The 10,776-nt window shown below is 49.4% G+C and overlaps 1 protein-coding gene across 1 annotated transcript; it reads left to right on the top strand.

Annotated features, from left to right (window-relative positions):
• The first annotated feature begins 249 nt into the window (after window positions 1-249).
• On the top strand, window positions 250-8,460 carry KRT32 (keratin 32). Its single transcript, NM_001101302.1, has 7 exons — window positions 250-680; window positions 1,242-1,324; window positions 1,509-1,665; window positions 3,184-3,345; window positions 3,426-3,551; window positions 5,136-5,356; window positions 8,004-8,460. The coding sequence occupies exons 1-7, from the start codon at window positions 342-344 to the stop codon at window positions 8,131-8,133; spliced, it is 1,218 nt and encodes a 405-aa protein (NP_001094772.1). The 5' UTR covers window positions 250-341; the 3' UTR covers window positions 8,134-8,460.
• Window positions 8,461-10,776: the final 2,316 nt, after the last annotated feature.

Below are 10,776 nucleotides of genomic sequence, written 5' to 3'. Positions count from 1 at the left end.
CCTGGAGCTCTCTCCCCTGATCAATGATAGAAGACCAGAGTCCCGCGTTAGCCAAATGACAAGCTTGGCCTCTTTTATGAGGAAAGGAACCCCTTATTGGAAACCAAATTACAAATTAATTAGTGGCTTCCTCTGGGATTGAGTCAAAACATCAACACCCCTCCACAATGATTTGGTAGCAAAAGGCCCCTTACTCCATGAGTATAAAAAGGCTCGAGCAGAATGCGGTTGGCAGACCACATTACAATTCAGGTAGCTGCAGCCTTTCTGACAAGCCATCTGACTGCTCCCCAGCCTCCATCAAGAGCTGACCCTGGTCCTTCTCTGTTGGCTCTAGCTGCATGAGCTGCCAGCCAGAGTGGTATCTGGGTTACATCTGCCAGCCTGGGATGTGTGTACCTTCTCTGTCTGTGTCCACCACCTACTACCCAACCAGCAGCATCTTCAGCTCCATGGGTTCCAACAGTTTGTTCTATGAAAGTGTCTTCAGTAGCAATGAGAGGGAGACCCTGCAGTTACTGAACAACCGCCTGGCTGCCTACCTGGAGAGGGTGAGGCAGCTGGAGCAGGAGAATGTGGAGCTGGAGAGACAACTCCAAGAGGCCTGTGAGTTTCAAGAGCCCACTGTGGGTCCTAACTACTTTCGTTATTTCCAGATCATTGAGGAGCTCCAGCAGAAGGTAAGGGCAAGTGGTGAACAGACTCGCTGGGAGGGCGACCCAAAGAGCTGAGATCCAGATTTGAATCTCATTCATTTCTTTAGCTATGTTCAAGGGAAAGAAACCTCCCTAGGGCGCAGCATTTTCTCATAGTTCGAGTGCTCAGCCAGAGTCCTTCATGTGGAAAGATGCTTGGGATCTAGTCTCAGTTCTGTCATTGCTTCATTACCTGACTCTAGGAGGTCCCTTCCCTGGGCCTCGGGTTCCTCATCTGGAAAATGGGAATAATAAGGGTCCTTATGTCTAGAAGATTCTATGGGCAAATACAGGTAAAGTGCTTAGCATAGCCCTTGATGTGTTGTGAATTTTCAGTAAACGTGAAGGCTTGTTAAGGACCCTTATGTCATGTCTAATAAAGTCTGTCCTTCCTTGTTGCTCATTGCCTGCAAAGCAAGGCATTTAGATTCCATGACTATCCCCCAGAGTCCCAGGGGTTTTGGCAGGGTTGGCTGCAGGACTCACTTGGGTTCTTTTTGCTTCTTCTTGTCCTGGATCGATCCCTTCTGTGTGCTGTGGCCCCAGATTCTGTACTCAAAGGCAGAGAATGCCAGGATAGTCGTGCAAATTGACAACACCAAGCTGGCTGCAGATGACTTTAGGAGCAAGTGAGTTTGGCCCAGGAGATGGGGTTGGGTGTGGGGTAGAGGGAGAGCCCTCTCTCCTGGCATGTGCTCGGGGACAGCATTCTGTTATTTTCACAGACAGCTGGAAAAGTGCCAGCGGCTCCAGGTCATCCCTGGGTCTGGTATTCAGTTTCAGCCCTCAGTGGCTGACCGTGTTCTTACACAGGTATGAGATGGAGCTGGGCTTGCGGCAGCTGGTGGAGGCTGACACCAACGGCCTGCGCCGGATCCTGGATGAGCTGACCCTGTGCAAGGCTGACCTGGAGATGCAGGTGGAGTCTCTGAAGGAGGAGCTGATGTGTCTCAAGAAGAACCATGAGGAGGTGAGGCCTGAAGTCCAACCAAGGTGGCCCTGGGGAGCCCAGTGGGGAGAACCTGGGGTTGGGGGTTGGCTAGACATGGGTTGAAATTCCCAGGCTGGCCACAGATTGTATCTGTGACTTTGCCCAATTTATTAAAACTTTCTGAGTGTCCTCATCTGTAAAATGGGGCTGGCTCTATCAACAAAGCTGCTGCGAGAATTCTGTGAGGTTACGGGTCTTAAGGGCTTCCCAGGTAGCGCTAGTGGTAAAGAACCAGCCTGCCAATGCAGGAGACCCAGGAGACGCAGGTTTGATCCCTGCGTCGGGAAGATCCCCTGGAGGAGTACTTGGCAAACCACTCCAGTATTCTTGCCTGGAGAGTTCTGTGGACAGAGAAGCCTGGTGCGCTACGTTCATAGCGTTGCAAAGAGTCGGACGTGATTGAAGTGACTTCGAATGCAAGCACAGGTTCTCAAGCGCCTGTCTCTTGGTTGGTGCTCAGAAATGCTAACAACCTTCCCTTCTGCATTTCTTGGACTTCTGTGATTGCCAAGTACTTGTGGTGGCTTTTCTCACGAGAACTACATACCGGCAGTAGAGTGGCCCAGTAGGGATGAGGAGGGGTTATTTTCCAGAACTGACATGAAATGGCTGTCTATCTCTGCTAGGCTGGACTGTGAGGTGGCCCCCGCCTCTTCTAAGGGAGAGGCAGTGGTTTTCTTCTGCTTTCTCTCCCCATCCTTGTTCTTCCTTTCATCTGTTTATACATAATATACTTCATCCAAAAGGCATGAGTCAACCCTCTGCTTTCTGACTCTTCCTCATCTACTGTAGGTCCTTGGTATGAAACCCCTCTGCCCTGGGCACCTGTGTGCTGCGAAGCTCACCTGAGCTCTGGTGTTTTCTTCCCTCGTTCCCTGGGTTGACACTCAACCTCTTGACTTGGGATGCGAAAGCACAAGTGTCTGAATCCTGGCTGGGTTTCCTAGGCTGAAGTGAAAAATAACCACCAGTTACCACATACTCACCGAATGCCTGAAGGCACCTGACTCATCCCATCTAAATCAGAGAACTGGGAGCTGCCCCAAGAGGCCGCTAATGAGGAGCTATCACCGAGTCTTGGCAGCCTCAGTGACAACTTTCTCTCCTTGGCTGCCAAGCCCGGGAGGCGCCTGCTGTAACTGGGGCCTTGAACCAAGTAAAGCCAGGCTCCCGCTGCTCTCCTTCCCAGACAAATGCAGGCTGGGATGGTGGCAGGGGAGACAGGGCCCAGCTGTCGCATTTTAGTCCAAATGGATCAGGCAAACCCTGATGCTGCTCTCAGCTTCTGCCAAAGCAACAGGAAGCCTCTCCCATCAAAGAGAGGTCCAGGTGGAGCTGAAAGACCCTTGGGATGCTTCAGAGTGGCCGCAGTCCTCACAGGGCCCCTCTAACATGGAGATTTTTAGCATCCTTTGCTTCATCTTCTCATATCTTCCTGGGTAGGTGTGCCAGGATCACGTAACTTCATATTTGCCCGGTGCTCTTGCATCTTTTCAGGAAGTTGGTGCTCTCCGATGCCAGCTTGGGGACCGCCTTAACATTGAGGTTGATGCTGTGTCCCCAGTGGACTTGAACAAGGTGCTGGAAGAGATGCGATGTCGGTATGAGGCTCTGGTGGAGACCAATCGCAGGGATGTGGAGGAATGGTTCAACAAGCAGGTGGGTCTCTCGCAGGGAGGCTGGCTTCCCCAGGGTCCCCGAGAGGCACTCCCAGACTTCTCCTGTCTCCCCCATTGCAGATGGAAGAGCTTAACCAGCAAGTGGTCACGAGCTCCGAGCAGCTTCAGAGCTACCAGTCAGATATCATTGATTTGAAACGAACGGTCAACACACTGGAGATCGAGCTGCAGACCCAGCACAGCCTGGTAAGTGTGCTGATGGGCTCCTCTCCCCCAGCTCTGGATGCCAGGCAGCATGGAGAGTGGGTGCAGGCTTCCAGGAAGGAGGAGGGGCAGCAGGAGGAGGAGGAGGGGAGGATGGGGAGGAAGTCCAGATTCAGCCGCCACTGCTGCTTGCCCAGCTGACCTCTCCTGGAGGAATGTTTCTCCCAAGACCCAGCTCAGAGATAAATGGGCCATGGTTCAAATCTGATGTGGGCTAAGTGACCACTGTCAACTACTCTCCCCAAGAAGGCTTGATCTCTGCTTAGCCTGCTCTTCCAAACCCATGCTTTTCACCCTTACCTGTAGAGCTTTAAAAGTGCTCCCTGCCCAAGTTCCTCCCCAGATAAATTTAATCAGAGTTTCTGGAGGTGGGGCCTGGGCCTGGGTGCTTTTTAGAGGCTCCCATGTGACTCTAACGTGCAGCCAGGGTTGAAGACCACTGATTTCAGTGATGCTTGTAGGGGAGGAGCCTGGTGAACCTCAGATCTAAGGCCTGAAGCCTAAGGTTGAAGAAGGAATATGGAATTTAGGGTCACATGAACGTGGGTTCAAATCCTGGTCTGTCTCTAGTTGTTTAACCTTGAACAAGTCCCTTGACCTTTCTGGGCTTCAGTTTTCTCAGTTCTGCAGAACATCCCTGCCTAGGTTCTCCCTGGCTCTCTCTCTTTTTTTTTTTTTTTAATTGAATGGAAGTTTCTTTAAATTCTATAGTGCTTTTCAATTTTCAATAGTTTCACACACATGATTTCATATAATCCTATAATAATCTTTTTTTCCCCTACCCTTGTATTGCCTCTCACTCTTTTCCTCTCCCCACTGGTAACCACTAGTTTGCTGTCTGTATCTGTGATTCCTCTTTGTTTTTGTTTTATTCACTAGCTTATTGTATTTTTCAGATTCCACATATAAGTGATATGGGCTTCCCAGGTGGCACTAGGGGTAAAGAACCTCCCCGCCAATGCAGGAGACATAAGAGATGTGGTTTGGATCCCTGGGTTGGGAAGATCCCCTAGAGGAGGGCTGGCAACCCACTCCAGTATTCTTGCCTGGAGAATCCCATGGACAGAGGAGCCTGCAGGGCTATAGCCCATGGGGTCACAAGGGGTCAGACAAGACTGAAGTGGCTTCGCATGTATGCATAAGTGATATCATACAGTATCTGACATACGACTTAGCCTAATGCTCTTCAGGTCCATCTATGGTGCTCCAGATGGCATTATTTTATTATCTTTTTATAGGTGAGTAGTATTCCATTGTGTGTATGGACCACATCTTTTCTATCCATTCATCTGTCGATGGACACTTAGGTTACTTCTGTGTCTCGGCTATTGTATGTAATTCTGCTGTAAACATTGGAGTCCATGTATCTTTCTGAATTAGTGTTTTTGTTTTCTTCAGATATATACCCAGGAGTGAAACTGCTGGGTCATATGGTAGTTCTGTTTTTAGTTTTGTGAGAAACTTCCATACTGTCTCTTTCACAGTGACTGCTTCTTGGTTCTTTCTGAGCCAGGCCATGGAAAATAGGCCCATTCTTATTAGTTATTTTCTTTCCCTTTGCCTTAGAGAGACTCCCTGGAGAATACCCTGACAGAGACAGAGGCCCGCTACGGCTCCCAGCTGGCCCAGATGCAGGGCCTGGTCACCAACGTAGAGTCCCAACTGGCTGAGATCCGCTGTGACCTGGAGCGGCAGAACCAGGAGTACCGGGTGCTGCTGGATGTGAGGGCCCGGCTGGAGGCGGAGATCAACACGTACCGGGGGCTGCTGGACAGCGAGGACTGCAAGTACGTGGCATGTGTGAGGTTTGGGAGAGATTATAGGAAGTAATTGCCCATAATATAGAGCCATGATTAAGAAGTGATTAGGAAGCTGGCATGATCCGAAGACATCAGGCAGGTATTCATGGTGCCATCCCACCCCTGGCCCATTGGGACCATTCTGCTCCAAGCTGACAAACTCCTTCCAAGTGTCCACATGTGCCAGGTGGCACAGGGGAACTGAGATGGATGATGACAGAGCATCTATTCTCAGGTCGTTTCCATCTCCAGGGAGACAGACGGGCCACTGGAGATCATACGGGTGTGTGTGGGGGGATGTCTTTGACACTTGGGAGGATGATGTAACTTCATGTGATAAGCTGTGGAGGGAGGGAGGACAGGAAAGGTCAATTGGGCCTCATTCAATGGAGAACCACTAAGGTCCATGCTGGGGAGGGAGGATTTTATTTAATAGACCATTGGGAGGCCTTACTTTTTTGAGGAGGAAATGATAAAATTTGCTTAACTGACTAACTCCCTTGAACTCAAAGACAAGAAAAAAAATACTTATTTTTTAATGCTTATTTTTATTTATTTTTGACTGTGCTGGGTCTTTGATGCTGTGGAGGCTTTTCTCTGTGGCGAGCGGGGCTGACTCTCTAGTTGCAGAGTGCGTGGCTTCTCATTGCAGTGGCTTCTCTTTTTGTGGTTCCCAGACTCTAGAGCACTCTAGGCTCAGTAGTTGTGGCTCACAGTTGTGGCTGCCCTGTGGCATGTGGGGTCTTCCCCAGTCATGGATGGAACCCATGTCTCCTGCATTGGCAGTGGATTCTTTACTATTGAGTCACCAGGGAAGCCCAAGAGAAGATATTTTCATTCCCTGTACCTGGTACTTGGTATAGTGAATGCTCAGAAAATGATCAAGCCAATGAGAGCTCAATGCTACTTTTCAAGAAGATGGCAGCAGAAAGGACTGAGTGGAGAGAAGGAGGAGGAGAAGGCGGGGAGCCATTCAGGAGGCCTTGGGTATGGTCTGCTGCTGCTAAGTCACTTCAGTAGTGTCTGACTCTGTGTCACCCTATAGACGGCAGCCCACCAGGCTCGTCCATCCCTGGGATTCTCCAGGCAAGAACACTGGAGTGGGTTGCCATTTCCTTCTCCAATGCATGAAAGTGAAAAGTGAAAGGGAAGTCGCTCAGTCGTGTCTGACTCTTTGAGACCCCATGGACTGCAGCCTACCAGGCTCCTCTGTCCATGGGATTTTTCAGGCAATAGTACTGGAGTGGGGTGCCATTGCCTTCTCCAATAAGAAATGGGGGGGAGGTAATAAGAAACGGGGAGTGTCTGAATCCAGGCAGTGGAGCCATCCACTCCCAGCTGTGGTACAGGTAGAACTGGGAGGGTTGGTGGCTGTCTGGATGCAGGATATCTCTGGGCCTTAGATACCAGGTGGGCTGATGACTGTAGGTAGACATTCAGCCCTGCTTTTCTATCATTTATAATCCTGTCCTCCAGAGCAAAGAGTTGCAGAGTCAAATCTTTTTCAAGGACTAGGCCAAGAACATACCAGAGTGATGTGGGTCACTGAGGGATGGTGGAGAACCAGGGAGCTCTATCCTGTCCAATGAGGATAGTGCTGCCCCCTCAGGGCCATTTCTACCACGTGAGATGAAGATTCAGTATTGTTGGATCTTCCCATTATTCAAGGGAAGCTGCTTCTCTTTTAAATGTTAAGTCCTCATGATTTTTAAATATTTTCAACAAATTAAAAAACAACCCAGTGCTTTCAAATTAAATTAAAAAAAAAATCCAGGCCAAATGGAACACACTTCATGCTGGATGTGGTCCTTAGGCTGCCTATCCAGTCTCTGGGCTATTTGCTTCCATCCTATATCCAGTGTGTTGTTGCTGGTTTTGAACCCACACCTGTCAGTCTCTGAGATCATCCTTTTGTATTCCTTCTCTAGCAATTGATGAATTCATCTTATTTTAAATATTCTTATCAAGTGCCAGCTCTAGGCCAGGTATGCAGGGTGGGCACAGGGACTGCTGATCTCTCTGGCTAGTGGGGAGACAGACCAGAGTAGAACAATGACAGAAATCTCCAGAAGGAGGGACATGGTGCCCTGGGGAGGTTTGTCAGAAATCAGGGGAGGCTTCAGGGAGGCTGTGGCAGTTGAGTTGAAGGAGGCTGCTCTTCCTCCTGGCACAAGGGGGAGCCACTAAGGTTTTGGACAGAGATCGTTGTGCAGTCGCTAAGACTTGTTTGATATCCCTTGAACTGAAACATGCCGGGTTTTCTTGTCCTCCACTGTCTCTCAGAGTTTGCTCAAACGCATGTCCACTGATTCAGTGATTCTATCTAACCATCTCAACCTCTGTCTCCCCACTCTCCTTGGTCAGGGGAGGGGCATGCTAGAAGATTACTCTGGCTAAGAAACTGAGGATGCTTGGATGGTTAGGAGGGGTGAGTGGGGGGTTGGGGAGACCAGTTAAGAAGCTGTTGGGTTCACATAGGTGAAGACAATGAAGTAAGATAGGGAAAACAGTGGAGATGGTGGCCACTGGGAGCCGTTGGAAGGCACAAAGGTGCGAGTGGGGGATGCAGAATTGACAGGACTTGTTGCCGAGCTGGGCTTCTTTCTAAACCTTCCCACATGCCTTTCTTCCTCAGGTTGCCGGGTAACCCATGCTCCACTCCCTCCCAGCCTCCTTGTGCGCCTGCCCCCAGTGTGCCCCGGACCCTCTGCGTGCCCCGCACTGTCTGTGTGCCTTGTGTGCCCTGCCACCCGAGCTGCCACTGAAATCCCTCAGCGATGCTGGATCCTGAGGGATGCCAACTGGGTGGCTGGTGCTTCCTGAGGCTGCGCCTGACTGCAGTTCAGCGGCCACCAAAAGAGCAGGGCCAACCCCTGGGGGCAAGGAAGGCCACTAGCAGTACCAGGAAGTGAGCCGTCAGCAACTGCACTCTGATACTGCAGGGGGCGCTCTAGCTCCCGCCTCTTAGAAATGGCTGCTCTTATTTCTATGGGTTAATGGCTCTCTTCATGGGTGTTTCTGGCGGTCCGTGCTGCACTTTGGAGCACTGTTCTTAGTTAACTAGTAAATAAAGCCTCACCCAGTGACCTGTACACCTGTCTCCCTCTCCTTGTCACGTATGCTGCTGTATCCACCAGCCAATTCTGCTCAGTTGGGCTCCAGAAGAATGTGGCCAATTTTTTTTTTTTTTAATTTTTATGCCCTTTCTGCTTCTACAGGTACTTGAGCAGCATTTACTAAAAAGACCTGCATGCCACAAACCAGTTAAAACCAGGCCATCCATCCAGAGCCAAGTAATAAAAGAATAAAGAGAAGGGGGTGGTGATGATGCCAGAATCCTATGCCAGACTACTGTTAATTGACTATCTGATAACCCCACCCCCAAATCTCATTATACCTGGTACAATGGGACAATTCATTCATTCATTCAAAAAACCTTTATGCAGGTTCCATATTAGGGGCTGACAAACCCACTGTGGTAGTCCTCCAGAACCTTGTTAATACTTCATTTAACCCTTGAAACAGTCTGTGAAAAATGTGCATTATTGAGGCCAGAGAGATTAAGAAACTTGCCCAAGGTCACACAGCTTGTAAGTTGTGCACCCAGGACTCAAATATAGACTTTCAGGTCCCAGAGATACTCAAGCAATTCATATTCTCTGTCCCCACTAATCACAAACACAGCTGAGAGCAGGGGATAAAAAAATGCAAGCAAAGCAATTTTCACAGTCCAGACACATATAATTAGAGAGAGCTTATCAGTGTGTGTAAGGCCACACTCCTTCCACAATGAACCAATAAAAAAAAAAAAATAACTATACTACCAGTTATTGAACACTTATATTGCCCCTGATGGGCTTCACTGGTGGCTCAGTTCAGTTGAATTCAGTTCAGTCACTCAGTCTGTCCGACTCTTTGTGACCCCAGGGACTGCAGCATGCCAGGCTTCCCTGTCCATCACCAACTCCTGGAGCTTACTCAAACTCATGTCCATTGAGTCGGTGATGCCATCCAACCCTCTCATCCTCTGTCGTCCCCTTCTCCTCCTGCCAGTGGTAAAGAATTCACCTGCCAACGCAGGAGTTGCAGGAGATGTGGGTTTGATCCCTGAGTCAGGAAGATCCCCTGGAGTAGGAAATGGCAACCCATTCTAATACTCTTGCCTGAAAAATCCCATGGACAGAGGAGCCTGGCTGGTTAGTCTGTGGGGTCACAAAGAGTTGGACGTGACTGAGCATGCACACATACATGCGTGCACGCACAGTGCACCTGGTATTGTGTTGAGTACCTTGCGTGAACTGATTTATGCAGTTTTCACAAACACTCTGTAAGGTAGGCGTCAGCCATCATGTTCATTTTACAGATGAAAAACTGAGGCTCAGAGAGTGGTTTAGTCAGTTGCCCCAGGTTATAGGCACGGACAAAGATTTGAACCCAGCTCCACTGCAGCCTTATTCTAGCCACTCTGCTACACCCCCAAATTCCCACCTAGAAAGACAAAGATTGGGAGAGGTACTAGCTTGAGGGAGAGCAGAAGAGCTTCATGTAGCCTGTGGTATTTGAGATGGGCCTGGAAAGTTGACTAGGATGTCTACAGAGCAAAGGACAGGAATAGGTATTTGGGGTCTGTAGGAAAACAGGAATTAGGCCCAGGAGGCTTTGAATGGACCTGTTGACTGAAGCAGCAGGCTCATGGGAAAGACTGGTGGGAATAAAGTTCAAATGGTAGGAAGGCATCAGCCCTTGGGAGGCCTCAGGTACCCTCCGAAGAGCCTGGACTCTATTCTGAAGGCAGTGGGAGGGCTGCAGGATTTGGGCCCCAGGATGACATGAATGGAGTGATATTTTAGAAAGTTCCACCAAGGAATATAATGAAGGTGGCTGAGAGGCAGAGAAAAGTGAGTGGAAGAAACTAACAGGGTCTTGACTAAGGAAAGGACAGTGGGAATGGAAAAATGAAGGGTCAATCTGAGCAACTCAGTGAAGGAGCCAAGTAGGCAACAGATTGGCCGTGGAAGAAGAGGAGAGAGCTGGAATCTTGAATACCTTTCTGAACCTCATCCTCCAAATACATAGTCCTTCTTTAATGAGCTGAGGTGATAGTTCTATTAAGGATCTGCCCTCAAGACTTGCCAAGAAGTGATGAGAAATGGATTGGATCCTGAAGCTGTCTGGGACTCTCTGGACATGATCCTGCATGCATGCCTGGCAGACTGGGTCATAAGCCTGGCAGGAGACAGAAACACACTGCTTAGCCAGCTGTGGTTACTGGTTGGAGTAACTTCAGTGAGCTGCAATGTCAAGGGACAGGGGCTTCTACCTAATTGGATGCTCCAATAACTGAGTGCAAACAAGACTTCCTTCTGACTTTCCATGTGTGCGTGCTGAATCGTTTCAGTCATGTCCGA

The sequence above is a fragment of the Bos taurus genome, chromosome 19 (genome assembly GCF_002263795.3).
Source record: "Bos taurus isolate L1 Dominette 01449 registration number 42190680 breed Hereford chromosome 19, ARS-UCD2.0, whole genome shotgun sequence".
In the NCBI taxonomy this organism is placed as follows: domain Eukaryota; kingdom Metazoa; phylum Chordata; class Mammalia; order Artiodactyla; family Bovidae; genus Bos; species Bos taurus.
Note: the sequence above shows the minus strand (reverse complement) of the source record. Positions and strands in the feature narration are given on the sequence as shown.